Source organism: Equus asinus, chromosome 2, assembly GCF_041296235.1.
Source record: "Equus asinus isolate D_3611 breed Donkey chromosome 2, EquAss-T2T_v2, whole genome shotgun sequence".
Lineage (NCBI taxonomy): Eukaryota > Metazoa > Chordata > Mammalia > Perissodactyla > Equidae > Equus > Equus asinus.
This window is the reverse complement of record NC_091791.1, coordinates 99,710,864-99,724,777: the sequence shown is the minus strand read 5'-3', so window position 1 is coordinate 99,724,777 and position 13,914 is coordinate 99,710,864. Positions and strand designations below refer to the sequence as shown.

Here is a 13,914-nt window from a genome sequence, read left to right as displayed (position 1 = left end):
GGGAAACCTGGGGCTGATGACGGGCGGTCCGGAGGGAAGAGGTATGAAGTTTCCCTGAGGGAGACTGGCTCTCGCCAGCAAAAGCCATCTTGGTTCAGTTGGGTCCCTCCAGAGGCCTCGGGCTCACAGCTGGTGGCCGAGCCACTTCAGCCAAAGAAGACCCTGAGCGAGCAGGGCACAGGCTATTACTCTCCACCCTGCTGGAGACCGGGCCTGTGGGGGTGCCATGCTCAGCTTGTCCCACCTCCTGGGGCTCATCTCCAGCTGCTGTCTCCTTCCACTCCCCGCTGCTCCCTGAAGGAGGCCCCAGAACCCCTCAAGAGACAGACTTTGGAGTCCTGACTTGGGCCCACCTAGAGGCAGGCAGGACACCACCGGGCACCTAACCCGCCCTACCCCCACACCCACCCTGGACCGAGTCCCAGGGTCCTGGGAAGGACGATTATCACCACACTGGAGACCAGGCCTGGTTTGCATAGTCTGCACGTTTAATCACTTTAAAATCTCTAACATTATCTCGTGTCCATTAAATAGAACCAACAATGCTGGGCCTGTTTAAATTACAAGAAAAAAAAAAATCACTGTGCACCAACCCAGTATCTTACAAAACCAGCTGGGCTGGCCACAAGGGTGGGTAGGTGGGAGAGGCGGGGGCACCCCTGGGCAGGTGGCTGGGTGCCAGGAGAGGCTGGGGAGAGAAAGAAAAGGGGGCTCCCAAACGGGAGGGGACTGATTGTCCTAATGGGAGGGGTGCAAAAGGCACGTCAGAAGAGGGAGACTTGGCGGCAGGACGGGTCAGTGCTTTCTCCACCAGGGCACAGTGTTGGAGGGGGCTCGGTGCCACTGCCTGCCCACCCCTGGCACTTGGAGAAGCAGTGACCCGTGAGCTCCTGGCACGACGAGCCCATGTAAAACACGACGACAGCCTGCCCCTCCCCCAGTGACCCCCCTTTCCTAGGCCTGGCCTGCCTGCCTCTTCAGGACTTGGGGCTCAGCTACTCCTCATTCCTCAGGAACACGCTGCAGCCCCTTGCCCCTCAGGGCCAGGGCAGCCGGGGGAACAGCAGGATGAACAGTGGGTGTGGGAAGGTGGGTGGTCCAGCTGCTACCCCCGTTAAAAATACAAAAAAAAAACAAAAACAAAACTCAGCATCTAAAGTGAAATAATCACAAAGTGAAAATATATCCTCAAACAGCCCCTGAGATCCCCACAGGGGAAAGCAGCATCGGGTGGGAGGCGGGAGGGGCCGGCTGGGCCACCGTCCCTCCCCACCACCCACCCAGGGGCTCCGGGACTGTGAATGCCAACAGCCCAGGCAGCCCCGGGCTCAGAAAACAGGGACTTGGGCCCCGGCAGGAGGGGGGGTGCCAGAGAGGGGCGGGTGGTCAGGACGCCAGCACGGGGCTCGGCCTGGGGCAGCCTCACTCCGCGGGCAGCCAGCTGTGGTGGAAGTGGGCACAGGGACAGATACACACGTGCGCCCCTGGAAGCACCTGCCTTGCCTTGGTCCCTTCCTTCAATCACCGCTTCCGCCCGAGGCTCACCAGAGGTGGGGGACAGGGTCAGGGACGCAAAAGCCCTTGGCGAGGCGGCCTCCTCCTTCAAATACCCCCTGGGCCAGCCTCCCTGCTGCCTGATGGGGACCATTATTGCTTCAGAGGGACAGGGAAGGGGAAGAGGGCGGCCCAGGGCAGGAACCCCGGAAGAGAAGGGCTGCCCCTCTTCACTCTGCAGGAGCTCTGGCTGGGGCCTGGGCCTCAGAAAGCTGCCCAAGAGGTCTCACTCCTTTCTCCACACGCTGGGGTGCTGGGGGGCGAGGCCCTCCCTGCCCCTCCTCTGGTCCTGGGGCCCCACCTCAGGCAACCAGGTGGCCCAAGGGTAGGGTGGGAGGCGGTCTCTGCCCCTTTTGCCTCCCAGCTGGGGTCCAAACCCAGTCCCAAGATAAAAAAATACTTTGGTGAATTAAAAAGTGCCCAAGGAGGGGACGGGCTCGAAGGGGCGGGCAGCAGGCGCTCGTCAAAGGGCGCTCTGATCTTTGATGAAGGCGGTCCTCTCGCCCCGGCCCTCGTCCTCTTCTGAGTCAGATGGGCACTCCTCCTGCCAGGCCTCGGGGGGCAGCCCCTTGTAGGAGATGAGGCCACGGTCCATGGTGTACACCTTCACCCCCCGGAAGCTGAAGCCAGAGCGCAGCTGCAGGACCAGGAAGACAGTGACGAAGACCAGCACGATGAAGGCGCAGCTGAGGCCGGCCACCACCTCGGGCAGGTGCGAGGGCAGCAGCCCTGCCCGCAGCCGCGGCTCGGCCTGCACCTCTGGGGACGGCCCCGGCCGCTGCTGCTGTGGGGACTCACGGCTGCTCTGGCTTTGCCGGGAGCACGTCAGCTCCACAGGGTCCAGGGAGGCATGGCTGGGGCAGGTGAGGCAGTCTGTGGGGGCTGGCCCCTGGCATGTGGCACACGAGACGTGGCAGGGGGCACAGACGCTGGCCCGGATGGTCTCCACGTCATTCTCGGTGCTATAGTGAGTATTGAGGACTTGGGGAGTGAAGCCTGGTGGGCAGTGCTGGACACAGCTCTTCTGGTGCAGGGAGAAGCCCTCCTCACACACTGCCGGCATGGGAGAGAAGGCAGGGGTCAGCTAAGCTGCCCACGGCCATGTGAGCCCCAGGACGACGGGAGCCCTGTGGCCTGCAGCTGCAAGCATAGTTGTCACAGTCCCCAGGAGCTCCCAGCCCCAGAACTGTGACCACCCCAAGGGCCCCAGGGGCTCTTCAGACCCTTTTTTCTCCCAGAGCTGGGTTTCAGGACAAACCACCTCTGTCCACCCCCGTCTCAGGCCCCCACACCCCAACAGCACCCACTACTGACCCACACAGGCCTGGCTGGATGTAAGGGTCTTGCAGCCGCTGCTCTCAGGAGGCGTGGGCAGCCCCTCGGGGGCCGTGCCATACAGCACAAGGGTGAACTTGGTCAGCGTCCCTATTCCGGGGTGGAGAGGAAGCAAGAGTTAGAGGGCCCTGGGACCCCTCCTGGCAGCGCACACCCCTCCAGCTCTCCTCCTTGCCCTGCCAGCCCTCAAGTGCCCCAATACCATAGTTGTTGGCTTCGCTGGTGTTTTCAATCTCCAGGACCCACTCGCCGGAGGGGTCCTCGTCCCAGGAATGGGTCGTCATGAAAGCCCAGTCATTAAACCCATCTGCAGAGTAGTCATGTGGCCTGGACGAAGAGGGTGGACACAGCTGTCTGAGGCTTCTGGGGGGACCCGAGCCAGGGGGCACCAAGCCCACAACACATGGACCAGACACCCTCCCCCAGTGCAGCACCAACCCCATGGGCTGGGAATGCCTGTTGGCTCTGTTTCCCAGGAGGCCAAATCTCATCAACCAGAAGATTCTGGAAACGTGCAAGGGTGCTACACATGGGAAGGCACACAGATGTGGCATGTAATGGCAGAATCAGGGATTCCTATAATATGAGACAGTCCCATATGCAAAACCATCCCTCCCTAAATGCCCACAGTGCCCCCTTGAGAAGTATTTGGTGACGATCAGGGCCTGAGAGTGAATGAATGATGCATGTGGGTGGGAGGGAGAGGATGAGCCGGACAGGGCAAGCACCTGGCAGCCAGCAGGGTGGAGCGGGTGCCCATGGGGCTGACCAGGTGGATGGCCAGGTCGCCGCGGCGATTGTAGGACAGCGTGAGCCGCGCCTGAGCGTGCTCCAGCCGTGTGATGTGGCTGGGCTCCCCCAGGCAGGCGGTCACAGTCTTCCGCACCTCTAGCCGCTTCCCGATGTCCCTGTGCAGACAGCACCATGAAGGTCCACCAGCCTGGCCCAGAGGGACCAGCAGGGACCCCCTGCGACCCTCGGGTCCCACCCGCCCCCTCCCAGCCAGGGTCCAGCCCTCACTTGGGTTCAGTGAGGATGTCGATGATGCACTTCCGCTGGGGGGCCACCGTTGTCCAGTTCTGGGCCAGGGCTACCATGGCACCTGCATCCAACAACCCATAGCCATACGAATGGCTCACTGTGGGGCAGGGAAAGCAGGGTGAGCCAGGAGGCATAGAGTGCCCCCACCGACCCCCAGTCCAGCCCACTGGGCCACCCTGTCTTCACCTTTCCGGCCCACACCATTGGTGGCCCAATCGTTAGCATTGAGGTGTGCTGGCTTTGAGGTCTGTACCACCAGGTGCTGCATGTCCCGCCAGGTGAGGTTCTTACTGCAAAGGTGGGAGGGAGAGGCTGGGAGCTCAGTCTCTTAGGAGAGAGGTTGGAGACCAAGGACTGCCCTGCAGAGAGCACTGGTGGGGACAGGCCTGCCCCTAAGTCCCCACCACTTACTTGGCCTCCAGGGTGAGAGCGATGATGCCGGCTGCCAAGGGGGCAGAGGCTGAGGTGCCTGTGTGAGACTCCGTGCACTTCTGCCGCAGGTCAGTGGTCACCTACCAGAGGACACAGTGTTGGGCCTGTGATGGGGACCAGAGAGGCCCTGCCCGCCTGCCCGCCCTCCCTCTGCCTACAGGCCCTGAGCACCACAGTGGGTGCAGCAAGCCAGGGCCAAGACCCCTTGCTCCCGGGGGCTGCCTCGCTAGCTTGCAGTGGACAGGCCAATGCCTGGCCCTTTCTGGGCCTCCATTTCCCAAGGAACAAGGGGCTTGAAGTAGAGATTGGAGGTCATTAAGAGCGATGCATGTTTCTAGGGAGAGTTCACATGTCTCAGGGCTTCACAGACAGCTCTACGGCCCCCAGGAGTCTGAGAGAGCCCCCAGCTCCCACTCCAGGATGCCTAAGCCACTATCACCCAGCCACGTGTAGGTGGGAGGCAGATGGAGTCAGAAAGGGGGCCCTGGGGAGAGCTAGCCACAGCCCATTTCCCCACCCGGGGCAGGACTCACAATCTGCTTCTCGTTCTGGTTGCCGCTGCTGTAGGTGGTGGCCAGGGTGGAGGAGCAGGCCTCGCTGTACCAGGGCACGTTGCCGAGCTGCGTGGCGCTGCTGATGGACAGCGTGTAGATGCTGTTGGTGTAGCCATCACAATTGCAGCTGTCATGCTCCCGGCCTCCATTGCCTGAGGCCCAGACGAAGATGGAGCCTAGCCCCCCACGGCCCTGTGGACACAGCAGGCTGGGGTCACTCACGAACAGGACTTGGGGGAGGCCTCGTTCTTGGGGGACCCTCTACCCACCCCCCGGTTCCCCTGTGAGATCCCTGCTGGATCAGGTATATACCCAAATAAGTCTATGCACAAAAAAATAGACCCGGAACACCACCAAAATGCTCAGAGTGGTGATCCCAGGGGTGGAATTATGGGTGATTTGTATTTACTTTTCTCTTTTTCTGTCTTTCTGGTCCCTTAATGTCTTAATAAACATGCTTTGTGTAAAATTAAAAATTAAACACAACAAGAAACAAACAGGAACAGAAAAACACAAGGAAGAAAGCTCTGGAAAAGACAGCGCCCAGTATGCCCCCAGAGGCAGGGCCTGGATCCCAGGGCTGGGCCAGGACCCCCACCTCACCTGGCTAACCCCCCGGAAGAAGGCCTCCTCGGCGAGGCGGGCTGGCCCATCCACCGTCTTGCCGTCATCCTCGGGGCCCCAGCTGGCGCTGTAGATGTGGATGTGGTTGGGGTTCAAGCCCAGCGAGCGTGCCTCCACCGCATCTGTCACTTCGCCATCTAGCATGCGCACCCCTGGCCACGGGGTGGGGGGGAGAGGGATCTGCGTGGGTCCAGCTGCCAGGGGCAGCCCCTAGAGCACAGCTGGCCCTGCACCTGGAGCACGGGCAGGGGCAGGTGGAGGCTGGTGCTGAGCCCCTAATGGCCTGCCTCTGCTTTCCAAAGAGAATATCCGGGGAGGGGAAAAGACAAGAACGTCACCTGCCCTCAACCACACATTCTGGACTAGGACGAGGCTCTGGGCTCCCAAAGGAGGGCGGTGATCAAGGCCTGCCACGTAAGGACGCAGAATGAGCCAGGAGGATCTGGGGAGACTCCTGCTAAGAAACTCTTACCCCGCTCCACAGCACAGGGCCACCAGCACTGGTGGTTCAGCAACCTGAGTTGCTAAGAACCCTCTAAGGAATGGCCATGTGGTCAAAAGGATCCACAGTGGGAAAGTGACAGGCATTGGCTGGATGGGAACGAGGTAGAGAAAAATCCCACCCCCAGGATCCTCCCAAAGACAGAATGACCAAGACCCACACCCACCTCCAATACGGGCATTGTAGGCCACGCCTACACCACAGACACCGTTGTTGGCCACCGCAGCCACCTCGCCCGCGCACCGCGTGCCATGCCTGCCAGGGCAAGAGCACAGCATTAGCGGTGGACAGAGTGTGGCAGGTGCAGCCTGAGGAGCAGGAGGGTCGGCAGGACTCTCCACTAGGACCACTGTCCCACGTGTGCGCACAGTCCCTCCACACATCCCACCTGGCCTAGGGCCACCTCCCATCTGACCAGACTCTCCCTCAGAGCCCCAGTTGGACCAGGACTTCGGAAGAGACTTCAGCCTCTCGGGCAGGGCACGTCTTAACCAGTCTTGGCCCTGCTTCCCAGTGAACGAGAAGAGAAGGCAGGTGGAGGCCAAGGGCCTGCTGGTTCTTACCTGTTGTCATTCATCTGGGTGTACCGAGGCTGGGGGTCAGGGTCCTGGTCATTGACATCGAAGCTGGCCCCAGGATCCTGGAAAGAACATGGCCATCATCAGGAGCAGCCTGACTACACTGGCAGAACAGGACTGCCGCTAGACACCCCTTAGCAGGGACAGCTGCCTCCCTGCCCCACCTCCTCACATAATTGCCTGCCAAGTCCGGGTGGTTCTTCTCAATGCCATCATCCAGAATGGAGACCACAATGCCGCGCCCCGTGTAGCCCTGGGCCCAGGCATCCTTCACGTTCAGGTCCCGCTGGGTGATGCCAGACTGCAGAGACACCCACCCCAGTTGCCCCGCCACTGATGAGATGTGGTTGGCAGCATGAGATTAGGAGGAACCCCTTCACCACCCCAAAACCTCCTTCTCCATCCAGCTCTGGTTGTCTGGGCTCCTAGAAGCCTAAAGAACTCTGGGAGGGAAATCCCCAGGCTCCACACGATGGGCTAGGGAAAGACTGCTCAGCAGACAGAAAGAGGAAGAATGAGAGGAAGCCTCAAAGTCAGTCTCATCCACCCACAGGATCCCTCAGTGGAGGGGTAGGTACAGCTGGGGAGGAGGACCCAGGACCCAAGGAGGCAGCATACCAGGTACCACTGCTGGGGAAACTTGGGGTCCGTGGGCTCCTGGTACACGTCCCGTTTGGTCCGTCGCTTTGCCACCTGTTGCTCCAGCCACTGTACCTGGGAGGGAGTGAGGGAGAGATGCTGTGGGCGGAGAAGAGGGGGGAGAGAGGCACTCCTGAGAGCAGGAAGGGAAGGGTGGCTGTAGGAGAGGCTGCGGCTGCACTCACTTGAGGCTCCCTCTGCAGCCGGCTGTGCCGCGGGCGGTGAGGTGACAGGGACCGCTTTGTCACTGCTCGATGCCAGAAGTGGTAATAGTCGCTGAAGATCTATAACAGAGCAGGGAGACTGAGCTGGGCTTCCCATCTGTCAGTCCCCCGGGAGGCGGGGGACGGGGGTGGACAACCGGCTGCAAGGGGAGGCACACAGCAGCAGGGGATGGAGGAGCATCTGCTCTCTGCCCAGGACCCAGCGGGAAGGTGCAGCAGATCTAGGGGGACTCGCTCCCGCCCCCTGGTCCATCTGAGTAACCTATGCTAGAAGCCCAAGGGCAGGAGAAGCCGCTGCTCCCATCCCCCGGCCTCCCAGAACATGCCTACCATCCAGATACCCCCAGGAAGACAAGCCCCACACTTCCTGCTCCCAGTGCCCAAACCCCTGCCCGCACGGCCCCACCACCAGCAATGTCCTATGCTTCGGCGAGCAGGCAGTAGGAACCCCTACCTGTCCCAGATTGAGGAAGCCATGCTTGCGGGCCACACTGTCAGCCACAGCCGGGCCTCCAGCAATGCGCACGGCCCAGGTGTTGGTGAAGACCTTCTGACCACGGGCATCGGCCGCCAGCAGGACCAAGGCTATGGCTGCTGCTACCACCCATAGCAACCAGGGCCTCAGCTCCATGGAGGGGACAGGTGGCCGGGACCCCGGAGCCCCCGTCTCCTTGGCCTGTTCACAGGGCCTTGGCTCTGGCGTGCCTGTTCACTGCCTGTGGCCCGGGGCTGACTGGCGGGGGCATGGGGCCGAGACAGGCAGGGCTGTGAGGGGAGGATGAGAGCTGCCGGCTCTGAGAGGAAAAAGGAAAAAAAGGGGGAGCGAGTCAGTCCGTCTGCAGCCATGCGCCGATGTTGCCTGCCCACCCCACTGGTCACTCCAGGCCTAAAGGGGCTCTGGGGGAGACGGGTGAAAATCCAGCCCCCAGGGTCAGCCGGATAGATGGACAGATGGACCCCTGGACACACAGCTCCCAAGCCTCTCTCCACACAAGAAGTAGGATAAAGAGTAGCAAAGCTTGAGTTACTAAAATCAGAAACAACCACTGAACACACGCTCACCAGAATCCATAAAACGGGTATAAAGCAGTATGTGCACATGAGCCCCTTTTGTTTTTAAAAAACTATTTATACACGTATATTTACATATAACCCCAAAACAAAATCTGGAAGGACACACGCCACAATGTTAACAACGCTTCTCTCAAGATGGTGAGAATTACGAGTAATTATTTCCTTCTTTGTGTCACTGTATATTTTCCAAATTACTTAGGTAGATTTTACAAAGGAATGAAATGTTGGCTTTTTAATATTTCTTAATAGGCAGCATCTACACAGCACACTAGGGTTTCTTGGTTCAGCAAGCAAACCCGGCCACAGGGAGTTATTTGCAAAGACCCACAGCCCCTGGGAAGAAAGTGGGTGACCCCGGTGGGATGGGGGCTTTGGGCCCCAGCAAGGGGTTTGCAGTGGCTTCACCTCCCTCTATGGCCCAGACTGGCAGACAAAAGCAAAGTCCAGGCTCTTTTGACGCTATTTCCTGGGGAACACTGGGGCCGCCCAGGCAGCAGCCCCTTCTCACTCCACACCCACCAGCCTTGCGTAACCCGAGCCAGGCGGCTGGGGCAAACACCGGCTGCTGAGCCAGGAGTACCAAGGTGAGGCTGAATCAATAGTCCACGTGTTGTTTTTCCTCCTTCAGCAAACAGACAGCGGAACCTCTCTGCCCAGGGCCACATAACTGTCCCCACATAGGGCCCCTGACGAGCCAGAAGCCAAGCCCCTGGGGTGGGGAGAAGCGAGGAGAGGTCCCAGGGAGTTAGCCTGTCCAGCGCCCAGCTCAATGAGCAGAGCGCCTGCCCACAGGACCCTGGATGCCCCACCACTCCCAGGGCCCAGCCCCAAAGGAAGCCACTTTACTGGACGGCAAAATGAAGCTCCCCAGCTCAGCAAGCCCTGGGAGCTGGGCAGGCAGGCCCACCCCTGGGGAACCTTTGCTTCTCCAAGGGCTGCCCTCAGCCACAACCAGTCTCCCCGGCTGCTCCGGCTACAGTCCCACCCTGCAGGCTGGGGGGACTCAACACACAATGCCTGGAGTATTTTCAGTTTACACCAAAATAACCTGACAGCTGATGGCAGGAGGCATCCGCACGGCAGGTCCTCCTCACCCCACAGGGGCAGAGTCCACAGAACTCCCGAACAGGCCTGGAAGCCACAGCCCCATGACGCCTTGGGCAGCCCAGTTTCAGAAAGCTGGTCTGAGCAATGACCTCAAGAGTCCGGCAGCCAGAACATCCAGCCCGAGAGGATGAAGGGACCCCCAAGCCCCTTATTTAACAGATGATTGGAGCCCTGGGGGCAAGGCCGGATAGGAACAAGGCCTCTTGTCCTCTTTTTGCCACCACAACAGCTGCCTCTTGGTTCCAGATGCCAAGCAAAGCCGCCCCCTAACTACAGTGCCGTGAGCCCTGCTGGCATCCCCAAATCAAGATGGGGTTTGTCTGGGTCGAGCCCAGGTTCCAGCACACAGTGGCTCAAGCTGCAGCTGCTTGGTGTTAAAGGTGATTGACCAACTGCTTAATTACCTTGCAGCCCCCCGGAAAGCAAGCATCCTCTCTCCGCCCAGCACCCCCAGCCACGGTGAGCAGTGTCTACGGCTTCCACCGCGCCCCGAAGCCCTTCAGCAGCCCCGCCTCAGGATCCTGGAGGGAGGATCCCCCTTCCAGAAGAGCAGGCGCTAAGAACGAGGAATGAATGAGCTTCCCCCCCCTGCGCCCCCACCCCAGACTCTGACTCACCCTCTGAGTCCAAGTTCGGCGCAAACCCGGAGGCTTGCTGTACCCCTAGCCTCCCGTGATGCCCTCTCACGGGGGACTCAGCTCCGGGTTGTGGCCATAGACAGAGCTGTGGGTGCTCTTCCTGGCTGTGTGCTTGGTCAAAGCCCTTTTCTCCAGCCTCAGGAACATCCCGACGGAGGGGGTCACTCCAAGGAACCCAAACTGAACCTACCCCTAGGTCCGGCCGCTGCTTCCCAGGCACTCCGGGCCTGGCGTGGACAGGGCTCCTCGGGAAACCCGGTCTGGTCTCTCTTTTCAGCAAAGGGACACCAAGCCTGGTCCTGTTCCAAGCAGGGACAGGCTCCTCTGAAACTCTGACTTCCAGCTCCTCCTCAACTACTCATCTGCTGTGTGATCTTAGATAAGTCACTTCCTCTCTGGGCCTCAGTTTCCTTGGTGGTAAAAACTGCTAGACCAGAGGTTTTCAAACTTTTTTAAAAGCCACAGAATCCTTCTTAAAAAATCAGATCTGGTGCGGAAGCCCATTATAGGTCATAGGAAAACTTGAGCCGCTCTGGGTTGAGACAGGTCAGTCAGCCTTGACTATTCTCCTACGTGGTGTCCACACCTGGCAGGCCCTCCCCAGGCCACATCACCTGGGTTCCCCGGGCCCTTCCCAAGTCGGAAAGCGAATTCCAACGCCCTGAGGTTGATGCCGGTCTGCACGGTCTGCACGCCCAGGGCCGAGGGTCAGGGGGTGGCGGGAAAGCAGGTACTGACCTGGCAAGTGACTGCTGTCAGACCTGTCCGGCGAGCAGGCCGCCCCTCCGTCCGGCCAGCCCGCGGGGGCAGCGGGGGCCTCGGCCAGGCCAGAGCGGGGAGCAGCCCGGCGGCGCCCGCGGACCCGGGACCCGCCCCGGCGCCTCGGCCGCCCAGGTGTGCGGGGGCCCGGCCGGGACGACGCCCCCGCCCCGCGCGCCTCCTCCCTCCCCGGCGCGGGCCGGGCGAGCCGCCGGCGCCCCGAAGGCCGGCGGGGAGGCGGGAGCGCCCGCGCCTCTGGAATGCTCTCCCCATCCCGCCCCGGCGGGCCCGCGGGCGCTTCCCGGGGTCAGAGGGCTCGCCCGGGCCCGAGCGGAAAAGTCCCGGCCCGGGGCGCGCTCAGGTGGGCTGCGGGCGCCCCGCCTGCGCCCCGCGGGCCCGAGAGCCGGCGGCCCGCGCCTCCCGCGGCGCCGGGCCCGCGCCCCCTGCTTACCCTGGGGAGCCGGCCGGGGAAAGTTTTCCGGCGAGCGCCGCGCGGCTCGGAGCCCTCGGCCCGGGAGAGCCGGCGGCGGCCTGGCCCGGCAGCCCCGGCCCTGCAGCAGCGTCACCGCGCGGGGGCGGGCGGCGCGGCCCGGCCGCCGGCGACCAGGGCGGGCTCGGCGTCGGCGCGGTCGGCCTCGGCGCGGGCTCCGGCTCCGCGCGGGCGGGCGGCGGGCGGCGGGCGGCGGGCGGGGGCAGCGGCCGGGCCGCGGCGGCGCGGCTTGTTTACTCGGCCGCTGACAGCGGCTGCGGCGGCCCGGCTCCTCCTCCGCCGCCGCCGCCGCCGCCGCGCCCCTCCCCCTGGCGGCGCCACCTCCGCGCGCCCGGCCGCCGCCGCCGCCCAGGCCGCCCGGCCGCGTGCGGAGCGCCCCGGAGCGCCTGGCCCGACCCCGGCCCTGCGGCCTGCTGGGGCGCCGCTGCCGCCGGCTCCCGGGGGGCGCGCGGGACGTGGGGCCGGCGGTCCCGGAACCCCCCCGCCCCCCGGCCGCCGGCGCGTCCCCAGGCCCCGCTGCCCGCGCCGCGGCCCCGCGGAGATCCGAACTCGAACTCGGAGCCCTGCGCTTGGGCCCGGGCGCCTCGAGGGGTGCCTGCAAGCTCAGCCCCGGCCTCGTTCTCGGGGAGCTGGCCCTCTGCTCCCCGCTTCCCCACTCGCTAGCCGGCGTTTGGGCACGACCGGGTTAAGTGGCCTGGGATGACGGACCTGGGGTACCCCGCCTGAGGCCGGACTTCACAGCAGCCGGGCAAACCTTCCCGTGGCCTAGTCTCAGAGGACTCAGGATTTTATCTGCCTCTGTAGAGACAGGTGGATACGCAGAACAAGTAGCCCATGACCTTTGATTTTTTTTTAATTCTTTTTTTCTTTTTTTTTTTTGTTTTGCACCAGCCACCTGCCAGGCACCAGGCCAGCCGCTTTACATTATCTCCTCCCTATGTACTTTTTTTAATCCGCATAATCCTTTCAGGCTGACATTATTAATCCCATTTTGCAGATAAGGAAACTGAGGCGCGCAAAGTTTAAATAATTTGCCGAAGGTCCCATGAATAGCAGGCCACAGAGCCCGGAAGAGATCTGGGGCGTTGGCAGAGCCCGAGTCCAAGCTACTTGCAATATACCAGCCGGCTCCTCTCCGTCCCTGGGTCCCTGCCCTAGAAAACGTCTGTGCTACTTGGCTGAGGCCCCCATGAAGACCGCCACTGCTTGGGCTGGGAAAGAAAAGAGGAGAAATGTGGCCAAGAGCTTCCCCAGGCTGGGTTATGCCAAGGTCGCAGAGCAGTCTCTGCTGGTCCCTTCCTGCTCGATGTGAGGTAACCTGGCAGCACCGTCTTATCCTGTGGCCTCCTGAACACAGGTTTGGGGATAATGACAAAAACGCACACCGCCAAGTGCTTCCTGTGAGCCGGGCACCATTCTCAGCTCCGTCTCTGTGTTAACTTGTTTCTTCCTCACCCCTAACCCCGTGAGGCAGGTGCAATACGTTTTCCTTTAGGCACCTTTCATGTATCACTATCTGCATTTTATGGAGGAGGAAACTGAGGCCCAGAGAGGTTAAGTAATATTCCAAAGGTAACTCACTATGTGACGAGTCAACAAGCAAACCTGGGTTCAGATCCCTGTGGTACGATCTTATGTTATGCCACCTTAGACAAGTTGCTGAATTCTCAGAGCCTCCATTTACCGCTCTGAAAATGGAGATAATATTCCATTAACGGGATAAGGTCCCATTGAGGCACCCTTACAAATGCTGCAAAAACCCAGAAGCTCAGGGAAGAACGAGGGATCTTGAAAGTTGAGCTGGGACGTAAGTCCAGTTGGGCCCCATCTCGGAGTGAGAACTTCCCCCAACAAGGAGCTAAGACCCTGGGGTAGCCCCCCCCACCCCCAGCACAGCCACAGTTGGGAGAACAATACTGCAGTCAGACTGAGGCAGGAAGTGAGTCACGGTTCTTCCTCAGTCTGTGAGCAAGAGAACCCCATTGAGGGGAAATCGGGACAGGACTGGCTCCACCTAGACTTGGAGTCCCCCAGTGCCTTTCCCACTTGTCCTCTGGCCTAGAAGAAAGGTCAACCCGGAAAGAAAGCAATGCTGGCTGCCTCTAGGTGCCCCACCCATCCTGGCGGCTGGCCCTAGGGGAGCCACAGTGGGTTTTAGGAGGAGGAGGGACGAGCCCTGTCTCAGATGGCTGCCACCCAGCAGAGACACTGGAACTTCCCAGTCTCGTCCCACCGGCCTGCCCCTTGGACCCTGCCTTTGGCATCAGGCAGAATTCTTTGCCGTGTTGCTCAGAGGCCCATCACTGAGGGGAGGAGAGGGGAGGGAATTGAGCAAGTGAGCACCTGTCCTTGCTTTGCCTGGA

At 61.4% G+C, this 13,914-nt stretch overlaps 1 protein-coding gene across 4 annotated transcripts; it reads right to left on the bottom strand.

Annotated features, from left to right (window-relative positions):
* Window positions 1-470: 470 nt before the first annotated feature.
* FURIN (furin, paired basic amino acid cleaving enzyme) lies at window positions 471-11,652 on the bottom strand. Of its 4 annotated transcripts, none has more exons than XM_044761034.2 (16): window positions 11,513-11,652; window positions 7,938-8,277; window positions 7,445-7,543; window positions 7,239-7,334; window positions 6,793-6,921; window positions 6,606-6,682; window positions 6,209-6,297; window positions 5,520-5,692; window positions 4,896-5,108; window positions 4,342-4,442; window positions 4,117-4,220; window positions 3,910-4,027; window positions 3,618-3,797; window positions 3,092-3,216; window positions 2,869-2,979; window positions 471-2,607 (listed from the first exon to the last, which is right to left on the bottom strand). In XM_044761034.2, the coding sequence occupies exons 2-16, from the start codon at window positions 8,112-8,114 to the stop codon at window positions 2,018-2,020; spliced, it is 2,382 nt and encodes a 793-aa protein (XP_044616969.1). In that variant the 5' UTR covers window positions 8,115-8,277; window positions 11,513-11,652; the 3' UTR covers window positions 471-2,017. The 4 variants fall into 4 exon arrangements, with proteins under 4 accessions (XP_044616969.1, XP_044616973.1, XP_014698086.1 ...); XM_044761038.2 differs by lacking the exon at window positions 11,513-11,652 and adding an exon at window positions 11,041-11,180; XM_014842600.3 differs by lacking the exon at window positions 11,513-11,652 and adding an exon at window positions 10,493-10,884.
* Window positions 11,653-13,914: the final 2,262 nt, after the last annotated feature.